Raw genomic sequence first — 16,693 nt, forward strand, 5'->3', positions numbered from 1 at the left:
GCCTTTTTATATCACCTTTGAAGCTGTAGCTTCTTCTTTGCAGAAAGTCGTTTTAGCCTGTGGCTGTACAGGACTTCTTTCAATGTGGACAATGATTCAAGTAGTGTGTCGTAAAATAAATTTACAGCTGTACCTTGAGAAAGCTCAGATGCACTATAAAGCTATGACATATTCATCGTGGCTTTTCCAATTCAATGAAGGCATTTTGCGCCTTCATTCATAAATATGCAATTTATGTAAGTAATTGTGATAATCCCAAATGACCTAAGATGCAAAAGTGTAGTCTGGTGTAAAGTGATAAATTAAAACAAACAAACAAAATGATCGTGTCTTTTCATACAGTGTATGTACATGTCTGATTTCAAATTTACTTAGAAGCTAATTGGAATAATTCTCTTAAATTATTGCTTGAATCCTGATATCACAGATATGTCTTGTTTTGACTCAAGGCATTCATAGCATGACATAATTTTAACTATTAAAAGCACAATATCTCCAGCTGTTCATTCATACCTGTGGCTATATTACAGATTCATGTTTACATTTGTCTTGCAGACAGAAATTATGTGCAGGAAGAAACTTGTTTACCTGATCAAGACAGTATACCTGAGGATTTGGCAGATGCAGCCCCATTGACACATGATGATCTTGGGTGCCCCATCAGAAGAGACAGGCTTTACAACCAAGATGCTGTGGGGGCTACTGCAAAACCCATATCTGGGCCACCTGTTTCTCCAAGCCTCTTTCGATCCCCAAGATCTAGTGCTCCTGAAAGACCTTCACCAAAAGCAATCCAAGCTAGTATAAAAGAGTCTGCCACATTAGCTGCAGCTATCAGCATGCAGTGGAAGGAAGAAGTTTCCGCCATGCGTCGAGAACTGGCTGAACTCAGGCGGGATCTATGTAAGGAGCTTCGTGCTTTCAACAGTAATTTCAACACTTTCACACAGCATTACAACACATGGTCTCCTCAAGGTGGTGGAATGGCAACAGGAACTGGAGCAGGCTTAGGCAAAGGTGTTGTGACTGGTTCAGGAACAGGAACAAGAGTGGGGACAGGCTTTGGCAGAGAAGGAGTTGCAACAACATCCACAGACAAAGGGATTGGGGGAGCAAGAGAGAAAAATCCCCAGATATCCAAAGTATCTGTAGGGATTCAGGCCAGAAGCAAAGCCCTGGTAAGACAAAGCACTGCAGATGCAGCTGTTAACTGTCCAGAGGAGAATGAGGAAAAGAAAAGTTCTCGCCGAAATTTGCCAAAACAGCTTTCAATGGACCCAAGCATTCTTGCTTGTCCGCAGTCCATGTTTGTAGAGAGTGCCATCCCACTCTCTCTAGATCCAATACTTCCTTGCTCAAGTAGAACAGTTAAACCAGAGCCAATTGATTCCTCTATGGTATCGTCCACATCTAAGCCAGACTTAGAACTGCTATTCAAAGATAATATAACTTCATCTGCTTCTCTCACAAATGAGGCAGTAATCACTCAGGAGACAGCTTTGCTCTCATCAGAAAAAGTCCTCGAACACCCCCAGGATTCATCTACAGTGAAACAAGAAATCCTTATCACTCATCAACTAATAGATGTGGGCCCAGCTAATGAGTCCCTTTCACTTGCTAAACAATCGCATACTGATGATACAAAATCCCAAGTCCCAGAACAAATTGAAAGAGACAAGATAATACTACCATATCCAGTCCCTACAGTTACTGTGTCTCCACCAGAGGAACATGATTATGACATAACCCCAAATCAAGAGACTGATGATCCTGTCAATGTTGAGAAGCCACAGGCCATCCATCAAGACCCACCTACAGAGTCTTTACATCTTTCAGGAGCAGAGGGATCTGAACCTAATGATTCAACAGAGATAGGGTCAAAAACATCAAAAATAACCTTGGTGTCTTCGTCAAACCCTCTCAAAGATACAACACCAGTCTGTGACATTCAGTCAACTGATTCTGATAATGTTAAACCAAATTATTCAGAAACTGGGATCAAATGTCCATCTATAGTGGTCTCAGAGCACTTTGATGTAGTATCTCCAGCAAGTTCAACTGATAGTGACACAAATCTTTATCCTAGTATCAGTGATCCTGATTATCCTTCTGAGACTCCTCCAGAGCAAGTAATTCCTGGTCCAGCCTTTGCTTTCAGTTCAACAGAATCTCAGCCAAACACTGACCCAGAATTCCAAGACACAGAGTGGCCACCTCTTCCAGAACCGCTGGATAACACCCCTATTTATCATGCTGATTTAGTCCACTTTGATATAGTCATGCTAACCTCACTGGATCAAGATGACCTTGATTCTGTGTTTATGGACCCTGAACCAGAGCCTTTCAACCTGAGTGCAGATTCATCATTTAATGTTGATGATGTTGAACCTCCTTTATACCAGTTTGATTCCCAGAGCTCCCCTTTACCAGATATAGATACTTATGATGATAATTCAGAAATACCCAAAGTACTAATTCCACAGGTCACTGTTACAATTTCACCACCCAGTTCGGTATCCCCAGATTCATCACTGGAAATAGACTATGGACCTACAAACTCAACACCAGATCCTGCGCTGCCTGATACAGAACCATCATCACCAGACTTTCAAGAAATTCCTTCATCAGATGATGTGATGACCGAGACACTGGAGTGTGTGGCTGTATCCCAGGAGACTGCAGGTCATGTTGAAGAGGAGATCACAGGCAGTTCAGAGAGATCCTCAATGGAGCATGGCTTTTTGTGGTACAGATGGCAGAAGAGAGAAAAAAGGAGAGACAAAGTGCGCAGGAGTGCCAGTGTTGAACTATGGAGTGGTAGATATGAATACAACAGTTCAGAAATCACATATGTGTCTCTTACCCTTTGAGCACATGCCTCATTCTCAGCAGACAAAATGTAGCTCAAGTTATATTTGAAGGTCATTGTAGCATCGAGTGATTTGAAGTACAATACAAGGACCTTAAAGAGGCATTGGAGGAATTACTTGTCTCTAGAACATTTTCATGAAGAAGTATTGGAAAGAAAGGGATTGCCAGAAACAAAACTACATTTCATGGATCACAGGACACAACAGGAATGTAGTGACGCCTCTGTGGTGGCAGATATGCTGACTGTATTTAATATTCTTTAAACCAGTGGTTCCTAAACCTGGTCCTTAAGTACCCTCGCGCTGCATGCTTTAGACGTGTTTCTGTTCCAACACACCTGATTCAAATGATTGTATGGCCTCCTCTGCAGCCATCATATGCTGCAGAAGACTGTTAATCAACCATTTATTTAAATCAGGTGTTTGATTGGAAGCAAGGAGATACCTAAAAATGCAAGCTACGAATACTTGAGGATAAGGTTTGGGAACCACTGCTTTAAACTTTAGAAATATAATTAAGCAGCTACCATTGCTGTAAATCGTCATCTGTGACATTTTTAAATGTACTACTTAAAATCTTGAAACAAACTGATTTGAAATGTTCTCGTATTGTCATAGTTTTACACGTCTGTTTAAAAAGAGACACTGGTTAACTGGTGGTACGAGATCCTGACAATCGTAAAAACGATAGACACTTTCTCTGAATCTATTTTGAGCTGCTTTGCCACTCTAATATGGAGTGAAACATGTATTGGTAGTTATCATATAACTATAAAGGTGCACTGTTTACCACGTGAGCTGTTGGATGGACTTCTGATGCTGTGAAATGCTGTTTGCACAATCTTAGAGTGAGATTGACCACTGTACTGTAACAGTTGTAACAAGACAAGCCAGAGGGAAGTTGTGAAATATTATTTGTAGCTTGAAATGGTTAGAAACCCTCCCCACATTAAAGCTAACTTGAAAAAAAGTTGCTTTTTTTTATAAGATATTATTGTCCTTCATCATTATGTTCATTAACATGTTAAGATGTTAATCAGTCATAATTGGTTTTGCAAAATGCAAGTCTGCCTTTCATTCGTACAATTTTCCAAAATAAAGGCAGATTAAGGTAAATAGTTAAATATTACTTTTTGATGGAGTAAATTTTTAATGAAACAACTGTATCTATTTGGAAACCGAACTAATAATTCACCCTTTTGACTATTTGTGCAGTTACAATACAGTTTAGATATGTAGCATTTTTGGATGCAAAACAAAATCGCAAAATGCACACAAACACTTTGGTATCAAACCTTCTCCACATGCAAACACATTGCTGGATTGAAATATATGTAGGGGTACAAGCAAATCTTTAGTTTTCCTTGGTAGATATATTTCTATTAGGCCAAACAACATGAAATCAGCACCGTATGTTGTTTTAAATTCAAAGAAATCAAAACAAGTTCATTTAGATTTTGTGCAACTGTGCAAAGATAGTCAGTGCAATCACATCCAAGTGGTCAGTTTTGGTTTCATCAAACCATACAACATTCTCCTATAAAAAAAAATGGGTTGTTTATGATTTTTGCAGAAAACATTAAATAACCTTCAATTGTTTGTTTGTTTTTTTCTTCAGCAGTGGAGTCTTAAATTGTGAACATTCACAAAGATCACTGCTTTTGGGCTCATCACTATATATTTACTTTGAAAAAACTGAAATTGTTACCTAATCATTTGCATGTGGTCCTTTGCTCTCAAATCCTAGGAGAACTCATCTGTTTAGAATTTTGACTACAAGAAATTTCAAAAGGAGGACCTGGTTGTGACTGGTTGATGGTAAATTGGTGTCTTAAATTGGTGTACCAATGGGCTCAGAATATAATACAAAAGTAAAGAAAGCACTCCCTGCTTGTACCCATGATGAGATGTTTCTTGAGTGATGCTTTTAAAATTGGGAATCTTTTAATTGACCATCACTAATGATTAAACTAGCTGATGTTAGAGGATATGATCACTTTCTAAAAAACACAACATTTTAGCTAATTTATTGACTTTTTATGCCTTTTTACCACTTTTCTTCATACTTATTCCCTTGGCCATACCACCTTCACATGAACTTATAAAGGACTTGTTTTGGTTTCTTTGTATGTGCAGATTGCTACCAATAATGGATGTGATTTACTGAGAAAGATATTGATGTGTGTAATGCTTATATTTCCCTGTCTATTCCTTAATTTGAAAATATATAAATACTGTACATAAATTATTAATTAATAACTTGACTTGTCTGATTATAACAACAAACATAGCAAGAGGTGTTTGTGTATTTTTTTAATTTAAATATATCTTTTTCCTCAGGAATCAAAGTTTGAGAATGTAATACCAATGAGACATAAGTGTAATTACTTGTTGAATTGTGTTTCTTCCAGAAAAAAAAATTTGTGCACCATTGAGTGGCTATTTTTAACATGTGTGACACTGAATGAAGAAATTACTGTTATAATGGTGCATGACTGATGATTGCCTCAATATTTTGTGCATTTCATATAACGTGCCTCAGTCCTTGGTCCAGTGCATTTTGATTTTCAGCACAATGAAAGGAGCCTCCACACCAATGGAGACGCAGAATTCTGTACCATTAATAGTATACAAGCCACTCACAGGATGTATTCTATATGTTCTCTCAGTCTGTTTAATTGGCTCTATATGTAATAGCCAACTCAAATGTGGATTCTTATAAAGAGCTTTGGATCCAAATTATTTTTCAAGCCGAACATCAGAAGAAAATCTTCTTGCGTATTATCTTGAATTGATATATACTGTATATGCAAAGCACTTTATGAAGGTTTTCTTAATTGGATGAATCTGAAAGGTTTACGAAAGGCAGGGAAGTTAATTGGGGTTTTTCTGATGCATTTATTTTAAACATATTCACCCAATGAACCACTTTTTATCACCCTGGGCCTCTTAAGTGACATATTCTTCTTTTGTAAAATGTTCTCGCAAAGTAGCACACTGGTATTATGTTTACATGTAACATGAAGTCCAAAAATAAACTGCTTCAACAGTCAGTCGTCCTTTGAGAAACACTGAATTGTTACCGATGAGCCGTTGACTTGGGTTTGTCATTATGAAGGATTTACTATGTTATTCAGCTGCAAATAAATATGTGGTTTTAAAAAAGAAACTAAATACATGATATTTTATTTAATCTATTTTTATATCTAAAAATTATATTATCAAAATCTTTTTTTTTCTATAATTTTTCTCAAAGCTTGAAATTGATTGACTTATGAGAAACTGACTGGTAGAAATTCAGCTTTTTTCAGAAAGCCAGTTCTTTTTTCTCCCAAACAAGTCTTATTTTATTAGCATCTGCAGCCTCATATTTTATCTTAACTTTAATAATATGTATGTTTTGTGTGATGAATCCGTTTACATTCAGCGTTTCCTATATGTGAAGTATTATACTTGCTTAATTTTATGGTTTTGTTTTGTTACAAAAGCAGGCATTCTTACTTTTGTATAGTTTAACGAAACTTTAAAGTTAGTTATTCCCTTCACAAGTCCTAACCAACAATAGGAAAGAGTAGTCACAACTGATATAGTGAAATGGTCGTTACGTCTGTTTTAGTTCTCATCATTCATCATTTATTAGAGCAACAGTGGTGACAGTATGGTTGGAGTTACTTCACCGCCTTGCCTGCTGTCGCCAGTGCCTGGCAACCTCGCTGCTGTCAGACTGTACAGTTTTGGCTACAATGTAGTAACTCACCACCATCAGCATGTGGTTGTGTGTGTGAATGGATGAATGTACTGTAAAGCCCTTTGGGGTCTTCTGGACTAGATAAAGAGCTATACGAGAACAGGTCATTCATCATTTTGCATACTAGCAATGTTATATTCCTCAACCTTCAATGGAGGGGCTCATCATTGTTTTGTGCTGCTATTTAGTGGGTTAAAGTCTGATTCCTATTGACATATAAAAGTTTCTGAGTTTAACCTTGACAGATATAATGGTCGATAGTGCTTTCTCTTCTGTCATCAGACATATTTATGATTGCATTGTATTCCAGCCTCTTTTAAACACAACTAACATCTGCCATATCACTGGAACACACAGCACTAAATGCTGAGTCTCCTCCTATTGTGATCTATCTACTTGTCATGCATGTAACCTGTGACATAAAGATGTTTACACGTCCTGTGAGGATGCAGTATTTACGGGACCCAAAATAAATGCAGTTAAACACTGGTTCAACGGTTAGAAAGAAGTTTAGGACAGTAAATAACCTCCCTGTTATTTGCAAGACAGACTGGCAGCAAAATTATATTTGCAGTTTTATTGCAAACAGTGATTCATCACTGTGTTACTTACTTTAAAAATTTCCCCAGCCATCCTGAGTTGGTTAAGTAAGCTTGAATAATGATTCATGCAGTCTGCGATTTATATGTTGTGGCTATTTTTGAGTTACTTTGCTTATTGTTTTTGTCTGCAGTGCTTGTGCCAATAATGGAGTCTACCATCCATCTTCCACCTCCTCCAGGTCATTTGAATATCCTTTAAAGTCAGCCTTTTGCAAAACAAGCGCCCGTATTTCTTTTGTAGTGATAAATACAAATGGGGAGAGAAAGAGACACTTAATGACCTGACACTCATCTCCCCTCCACTACCACAACCATCCCAAATCCTGACACCTGTGTTGGTATACGAGGCAGGCCTGATAAATAGAGGGATCTGAAAAGTGATGGAGTGTTTGAATCGCCACCTGTGTGTCTTCATTTAACCAGAACATCTGGCACAATGGTAGATGCTGGTGTCAGGTTTCACTGGCGTTCAAGGGAGATCATTCAAACGGTGTTCACACTGAGTATTTTGACTCTCCTTAAAACTTTCCTGTGCTCCATTTCAAACATTTTAAGTGTCTTGCTAAATTATTCAAACCCATTAAACTTTTTTAATATATAACATAAAAATCCTTGTTTCTTATGTTATTTTATGATGCAAACAAAAGTACAATTCACTAAATAAGTGTGATGTAGTCAATACAATACTGTGCAAACCACTTTTCACTGGATCTTTGCTGCAGACCTTGTCATGTACCTCCACAAATTAGAAAGGTAGTACACACACGTACCACCATTTTAGAAATTTCTTTGCCCATTTCTCTACTCAAAAATACTCCAGATGTCCATTCATGGAAAACTCTCTGAGGCTTCACAAAACAGCTGAGTTTATTGTGAGATTAAATCGCAAACGAAGGAACTTGTTTTACTGATAAGTTCTAAATGCAATTGCTTGAACTGAATATTATGTATGTATACCAAAGTGAGAACATCTTAGTACAAATGCATGCTATTTTTTTATGTCTGAAGATTTTTTTTAACTGTTTTTTTTCTTCTGACACTACTTTCTGTTTCTTTTTCCGTAAAATTCCCTAAAAATGTGTTAGTTTCCAGTTGTACAATCACAAAATATGGAAAGGTTCAAGGGCTATGAATACTGTTGCAAAGCAATGTATAGTCTATCTTCCAGAGGGATTTGTTTGAGTTGTGGCCAAGCTCTGTTCATCTAAATGCTGAGTAGTAATGCCACAGCCAAGAGGGCCACAGGAATTATGACTACCCTTTGCATGACTCTCTGGCTAATAATGGCTCTGTTTCTGTCCTCCTGCTGAATCATGCCCTCAGAACGGGTCATCACTTTCCTCCCTGGATCGTCCCACACTCCCAAATATATCCTCTCTAGCTGTAATGTGCACAAACATGCTCAAGCGGATGAAAACTCAAACGTATCTGCTTTTCCTGCCCTTAAAATCCCCAGTCTACCTTGTGTGGTGATCTGTTTTTGTTTTCTTTAGCATGCATGGCTGCATCCACAACAAGTTCATTTTGGCAATGTGAGTCATTAATGGCTTAGACAAAATACGCTGCACAGATCAGATTATGTATTGACTTTAAAAATACAGGTGAACAAAAGGCTAAAGGTTGTTAGAGGGCTTCATTTTCACAGTAATAAATGCAATTTGTATATTACAAAACAAAGAGCCCTTTTTTCTGGCACAATTTGCTTATGTTGTAATTATAGTGTTCTGCCTGCATTGTAATTAAGTTGTAATTCTATTAATTCAGCATCACAGCTTTTTTGAAGCTTGGTCGGAGTTTGAGATTAACAAAAGGGTTTTCAACAGATTTGTGTGATGCATTATATGTACAACAGAAAAAAAACACAGATTACCACATCTTAAATCCCTAACAAAAATGATGAACCCACAATATAAACTTCAATGAGTGATTTTCCTTCTTTCTTTGGTTCAGAGTGGAGTAACTAAACACTCTTTAAGCTTTGATCAAAAATGCATGAAGCATACTTCTGCTTTAAATGTTTCAGGATGAAACTCCACTGCGTGAGCTTTTATCTCAGAGTTAGAAAATAAAGACAAGTCAAATCTCAGAATGTGTTTGTGATCTGTTCATCAGTCTGTCATCCTAAAGATTAACTCCAACCTCTCATTTGCATTTCAAAAAATAATCCCTCTTCTTTCTGTCAGCAAATGGACGTAGTAAGAAGAGTTGTCAGCTTTCCCTGAGCAGGATCGTCCGTACGGGTGCTATTTATTGCATCCCTAATTTTTCCACCATTACTCATGCCTGATGACGCCTCACACTGCAAAAATTTCCATGTTTTCTCTGCTCTACAGGCTTGTTCATTCGTTCAGTGCTTTAAAATGTTTTATGATACTTCCAACCATTTTTTTCCTCTCTTGTATTGTTAAATATAGAAAGATCGAGGTAGAGGACCTTTTCATTTTAAAACACCAGCTAAACACAAAATCCTCGCTCATCCAGAAGCTGTTTCTCACATGTTAACCAGGAAGAGATATAAAATTAACTCCATAATTTTGTATGGAGTTATAAAATTATGAAGTTTTTTTTTATAAACATTTAGATGAAGCATGTTGCAAAATCGTTTCATCTAAAACATTCTTGCAACATGCTTTAGTTGAAACGTTGCAAGAATAGATCAGTTTCAGCAAAGGTAAAATGTACAATCTTTATATATATATATATATATATATATATATATATATATACCAGTACATTTGTTGTGTTTCTGAATTGAAGAAAGCATTCAAAATTCATTGAAAGAAAAATGAAAATTTCATTCTCACATTTCTGGAAAACGTCTAATGTACAATATGTCCTACTATAATTAAGAGCTTTGTATTCTAGTCGTCATCCTCATGTATTTTTTGTTTTTTTTATCTACACTTCTTTTGTTTTTCAGTGTTTTAAACCAGTCATACACATGATTTCCCTAAATATCTGAATATTGAAAGAAACCATGTCCCTTAGACATCTCAATATTTAAGGAAAGCATGTGTATCCTGATTCCTGGGATTAAATTGCAAACAGTCCTGGTTAGAAATTCTGATCTGGTTACAAGTCATAGAACGTCATGGAAACTCCTTTTATTTCTCAGCTTACAAAACCACAAGCTGTTGAACAGGAAATAGTGCATACTGTGGTGTGAAATCAATCTGTTTGTTCCAAATAATTTATTCAGGTGTACTGCGTCAGGTGTGTGGTTCCCATAGTTCGATGAGGAAACATCAGCACAAACAGCTGTTCAGCCAGAGCAGTACTAAACAAAAAATATTCAGAGATGTTTAGACAAAACCTCTTTTGAATACAATTAAAACATTCATATTTTGATACTTATGATACCACAGGTATGGAATATAAAGTTGTTCTTACTACATCTAATTTCGAAGTGGCCACAAGAAAAAAAGTGAAAGGAAATGTAATGTCAAATCTGACGAGTTTTTTGTAGTTACAATATTGCCTATAGATTACACAGTTTTTAGATTCTTTTTGATTGAGTCCAACTATTTAAATGCACATTACTAATATATGAGTAACTATAATAGATAGTATTAACAAGAATAAGCAGCATATTTTATGGTAATATGTTTTACTGAAAAAGGTTACAAGTACAACGTGAGTATTTTTGTTCTTTATTTATAAAACAATAATCTGCTCCTGGATAATTATTTGATCATTGACTTTTAAAAAAATATTCCCCTATCTTTTAGCCATCACCTACACACCTAGCTACAAGAAGACCCCCCCTCCAGTACCGCCCCGCACCACCTCTAAACCACTCATCTCCATCACAGCCCAGAGCAGCACTGAATCCACCCAGGATGCCTACCACGAGGGGCGGCACCCTCATGGCGGTCTGTGGGGCCCTGATGGCCTCGCTCTTGGGCTGACGCCAGGAAGGGCCCTCTATAACTCCACCGACAGCCTGGACAGCACCAAGGCCGTGACAATAGCCATGGAGGCAGCTGGAATCATGGCAGGGAAAAGGCATCCATCCACAGACTCTCACAGCTCAGTGCTCACCTGTGACAAGGCAATCCTGGTGTCCAAGGCTGAGGAGTACTTGAAAACCCCACGGTCCTCTATAGGAATACAGGTCAGTCATCAGATAAATGTGCACAGCAAAAACATCCCTCACTTGATCACATGAGTCCATCAATTCTCAACTCTAAATTATGCAGAGCTTTAATAATCCAGAGAAGTATCACACTCATAAATTCAGCAGAGAAACAGTGCTGTCCTCTGTGCAGCTAAAAATAGCAAGAGTGAGTCATCGCTCCGCAAACCATTTAATTAAGATTCAATGCAAGCTGGAGCAGCTTTGGGTGAATGGTAGTATACTTATTGTTTCATTCACTCCTCCCTTAATAATGCTGCCCTTCCCTTGTTGTTTTCAACCACACTGATAATTCAACCACACAATTTCGATACTTGTGTGGTATCGAAATTGGTACCTTAATCACCTTAAGGTAATTCATACCTATATTTAGAAGTTTTTCAAGTTTTACGTGTTGATGATCTCCTACTGTTATCTTCGTCCTGTACTTAGGGTGGATTTTACTGATGTAAACAACTTGTGTTGCTTTAAAGACACAATCAAATGGCAAGATCTTTTTTATTAAAGCTACTCACATTTTCTTATCTTGCTCTATTTGCCATCATTTTGAAAAACACAGGTTACGTGAGTCTTAGCATTAGAAAATCGAAGGAGAGTTTTGGAATATCAAGTCTTGTCATTTCTTTGAAATGTGTCTCACATTTTATTAGTGTGTGTAAACTGGGATCAGTGGTGTGGAATTCATAGTTTTTGGCTACGTCATGACCATATATGTTACTTTTCTTTTTTTACAGCTAATGATCAACTGGTCATCTATGAAGGAAATGGATGCTATAACTACTATCATGATTTAATTTCTCATTTTGTTCTTTCTAGTTCACTTCATTCTCCCGTACCTTCCTGTACCCACACTTTCTGTATTGTGGTTTTCATTCTGTTCTTACTTAGATTAATGTTGAAATTGATATATAAATATTCCTTCTTTGTTTGTTTCTTTCCTTCCTTGCAGAGAACTCTCAAATTTTAACAATGTAAAAGTATGAACTGAATGCCCAGTCTTTTTGGTCACATTCAGTTTTATATAAAACCATTGAAATGAGTGTGTGGGGAAAAAAAAAAAACACTGCTCTATCAAACTCAGCCAGGAGGTTCTGAATTTCTTTAAGTTTGTGCTAATGAAATCAAAGTAATGGCCTTCTCCTTTTTCCCAGAAAGTCTGTTACTCAAGATTGATTTAACACCCAAATTACATTAAGTCTATTGATTGCCAGATGTTGCCTTAAAGGCACCAGTCAGTTAATGAATTATTTCCTTCCAAGTCAGTTGATCCTGCTGTTCATGTTTGGTTGAATAATGCTTAGCGAATATCTAGCAGACATTTTGCTCATTCCGAATATTTTCATGTAATTTCATCAAGTCAAGCGGGGCTTGTTAATTTACATAGAAACAAAAGAGAGATGTTTTAGCAGATCCAAAATTGAAATCCTGATCAAATATAAAATGTGAGGGCATTTATGCCAGAATTATTTAATTTCCTAAATGGCCACATTGTGACTCAACTAACATATGGAGTGAGACAGAAAATGATAACCACAATGATACTCTGAGCTGAACTTTCATTTTCATGTTCTCAAATACTGGGTCACATTAATCTTCAGTGTAACAAATCTCCTTTAATCCTATTTGCAGCTCTAACAAGGGAAATTAATGAAATTCCACTAGACCACATGTCAGAATGTATTGATTTTAAATAGTATGCTGATTAAAGTACACCATGAAGCATAGATTATAGGCCACATTTCAAAATGTTCTGGATTCTTTTCAAGTACATTTCTGGTCAATAAAACTGACATCACTATTAGAATACCAGTAAATATTAGAATTTTCTTATTTCATTGTCCTTTGTTTTTATTAGAACCTTTTCAAGTTGAGAATTCCTATTTTTCTTAAAAGCTTTTTTTCTTCAAAAAGATTTTTAAAAAGACTTAAATACAGCAGCAGGGACTCCGTTGGAATTTCAAACATCATTGCATAGCTGGAAACCCCTGCTGACCTCTTTTTCATTCTATATAGACATTCAGCCTTCTCTTCCACTTGTGGTGTAATCAGCACAAATTCACCTTCTTCTGGATTGATTTGTATCCTGTAAGAGGTCAGCCAGATTAATAATGAAATCTTTAACCTCATGGACAACAGTCTTGTCTTTACTTTCCACAGCGCCTCCCACAGGGACCACTTTGAAGCCACTTTCTCTGCACTTTTCCTGTCTTTAAACGGCAAAGCAATTACATTCTCAGCATACTCTTTTAATTGGCACCATCGTGATGAGGTCATGTAAACAAAGGGGTTGAAACTTAAGCTTGAAAAGTTGCCAGGTGTATATCTTTCTGCTGATGCTCATATTTTCCACACCTGTTCTATCATTGAGACTGTGATCATTGAGACCGTGTGTGTGAAAGCATGTGCATTCCTAAGTGTTTCTGCGTACATACACTAAAGCACCTTTAGGGTAAGTAATCCTGTTGGACATAAATTGCACAGCCCCCTGACTATTTTGTCTTTCATCAGTCCTCATTCTCTTTTCATGAGCAGGACTTTGCTCTGTGTCTAAAACAAAGTAATGGAGGTCACCTCAGCAAGCTGCCGCACACTCATTTCCTTCTCGCTAACAGCTTCTCTCAGACACCCAACAGAATACAAAATAGATCTTCAAAAATGTCACTCCCCGACTTAAACGCTGACCACTTTATTCCAAAGGTTGAGTTTAAAAAAAAGGGCCTTGTGAAATTATTTGCACCCCTTTAACTTTTCCACATCTTGTCACAATACAAACACAACCTTAAATTTGTTTTATTTGGCTCTTATGTTTTAGATCAACACAAAGTAGCAGATTACTTTAAAATGGAAGACATATGTTAAGACTTTTTACAAATAAGAATTTGAATGATGCTACAGGAATTTGTATCCATCCCTTTTTTAATCTGATATCCTAAATAAAGTGCAGTGTTATCCAGTTCCTTAAGAAATCAAATAGTAAATACGGTCTATCTGTAATTTATCATTGTAAATACAGCTATTCCATGACCTTTGTAAATCTGGAGGACCTGCAAAGATCCAGATCTAGTCATATAAAACAGAAACTGAATTTTTTGTGCCCTCATCTTGAACACTAACTGCATTTGCTGTGGGGAATAAACCATAGTAAAGACTGCAAAAGACTTGAGATAGAGCAGAGGTTAAACTTCTACCAGGACAATAACCCTAAACCAACAACCAGAAATAGAGTAGAATGATTTAGATCAAAGTATACATCATGATTGAAGGGTCCAATCAAAGTTAGGACCTAAATTCAGAAGAAATGTGTTTTGAAAAGTGATGTCCATAGGTGCTCTCCATCTTATTTGACTTGGCTTGAGATATTTTGCAAAGAAGCATGGAAAAATTAAATTCATTCTCTAGCCACTAGAGAAATACCCCAATAGCCTTACAGGTTTAATTGAAGAGAATACAAACACACTTTACACTTCTCAGACTTTTATTTGTAAAAACTTTGTCCCTTTCAACTTAACAACTACGCATTACTATGTCAATCAAATGAAGTTTTGTAATCTCATAAGGTTAATGAATATTTTGCAAGATAGTATATATGCCTTCAAAGGATGCATCCACTATTGCTTACCAGAGCTCTTCTATCACAGTAATCCTATTGCAATGCTTTAAAATGATTTATTTATTTGTTTTGGATTATTTTGCCAAATTTTATAGAAATGAAACTTGGGGTAAACATATTTGCAAAAAAAGACATGCAGCCATAATTATCCTGAAGTTATGTCAGCATGATGTGTTTTAAGCAAAATGTTAGCACCATGACAGAGAGCAAGAGGCTGCCAAAAAGCTGAGAAGGCATTTTTTCATGAACCAAATATTAGACAAATTAACTCCAGTTGACATGAACACACATCTGGGCATTACCAGAGTAATTATGCTTGGCTGTAGGAAAACAGTGCTGGCAATGTGACTGCATTGCATGCACTGTTTGATCCTAAATAAAGTCGGGACATATGTTAGTGATACAGAACACACTTAAAATAACTGTCAAAATATGGCTCCAAAATGTCCAATAAAACATGCAAAACTAAATGTTTTCTCTTAATATCTGGATTAAAAACATCAGCTTTTTTATTTGTTACCCTTTTTTAAACCATAGCTGGTTCTGTCACATAGAAAGAAAAGACTCTCTAGGCTGAACAGAAGAAAAAATATTCAAATGACAAACAGAAATGTCTGTCAGTCTGCAGAGAAAGAAGAAAGATTGTGGCAGCAGGAAATTAATGTGAATGCTTCACAGAGAGAGGTGAAAGACATAATTTGGGTGGTGATGAACAACAAAGAACAAGAGAAAGAAATTGTGAAGAGACATAGTTAAAGTGAGAAAGAAGATGGTTTTGGATTTAGACTGCAGGGAGTGCTACATGGTGTGATAAGAGTGTTTTAGTCTGCAAACGCTGTTGGATATGTACAGTTGTGAATCATGCCAATCTGGCTGATTCTGACTTCTTTTTAAGAACTACAAAGCAATGAAGTATAACAGAAGCATTCAACAGATTTGTTTTCTAGTCATGTTCATGTTCATTTATTAACTGTTTACAATAAGAGCTGTGTGACAGCATCAGCTGTTAAATAAGATTTTATGTTTATTTTAAAAGACAAAATAATTATTGAAGTCATATTTTAGACTGTATTTCACAGCTTATATAAGGTGTTTACAATCTCTGGGCCATCTTCGAAGACAGACAAAGAGTCTTTGAAGACTCTTTGTGTGAATGTAATCATGGCAACACATGGAAGTATTGAAAGCAAGTGTTAAGGCAAGATAGGTCTTTTTTAAAGGGTTTTCTTGGCTCTAGTGGCCTTTATTTGACAGCTTGTGAGAGGGGACGAAGACATTCGGCAAAGGTCAACAATCCTTGAACTTGTGATAGCCGAGTACATGGGTCGCACGCTTTATCCCTGTGCCACTACCACCCCACATAGATTATTTTTCTAAACAAAATCTGAGATCTAATCAATATTATGGACCCAAACTAGAGGTCAAAGAGCTAATAATAACCTCAATAATATTAGCAAATTATTGAGGTGTGCCCTTCTTAAACAACTGCCTCTGTGGGCATTCCCACAGAATATTGATTCTTACCTGAGCACAAACATTTCCTAAATCCTGCAAACAATTCGTGCATTCAGCCTTTCTGGTTTCTGCTGCAAGTCGTACTCTTTTTCACAGCCTGAATTAACCACAGGCATTTTTGAATAATGTAATAAAACATGTAAGTTACTTTTAAATAAATTTGTACACCTCTGTGCTGAACATCTGCTTACTGCTAACTTTAAGTCCTCTTCA

The 16,693-nt window shown here is 36.7% G+C and overlaps 1 protein-coding gene across 6 annotated transcripts in view; it reads left to right on the forward strand.

Annotated features, from left to right (window-relative positions):
- Positions 1 to 16,693, forward strand: part of dlgap2a (discs, large (Drosophila) homolog-associated protein 2a) — a 183,204-nt gene that overhangs the window by 155,075 nt on the left and 11,436 nt on the right. For 3 of the 6 annotated variants that reach the window (XM_032547864.1, XM_032547866.1, XM_032547867.1), the window contains one exon: positions 10,949 to 11,334. In XM_032547864.1, coding sequence (XP_032403755.1) covers positions 10,949 to 11,334 — 386 coding nt within the window. Of the gene's footprint in view, positions 1 to 555; positions 6,045 to 10,948; positions 11,335 to 16,693 lie in introns of those variants that run through there. The other 3 variants (XM_032547861.1, XM_032547862.1, XM_032547863.1) reach the window with 1 other exon arrangement.

The sequence above is a fragment of the Xiphophorus hellerii genome, chromosome 19, assembly GCF_003331165.1.
Source record: "Xiphophorus hellerii strain 12219 chromosome 19, Xiphophorus_hellerii-4.1, whole genome shotgun sequence".
Lineage (NCBI taxonomy): Eukaryota > Metazoa > Chordata > Actinopteri > Cyprinodontiformes > Poeciliidae > Xiphophorus > Xiphophorus hellerii.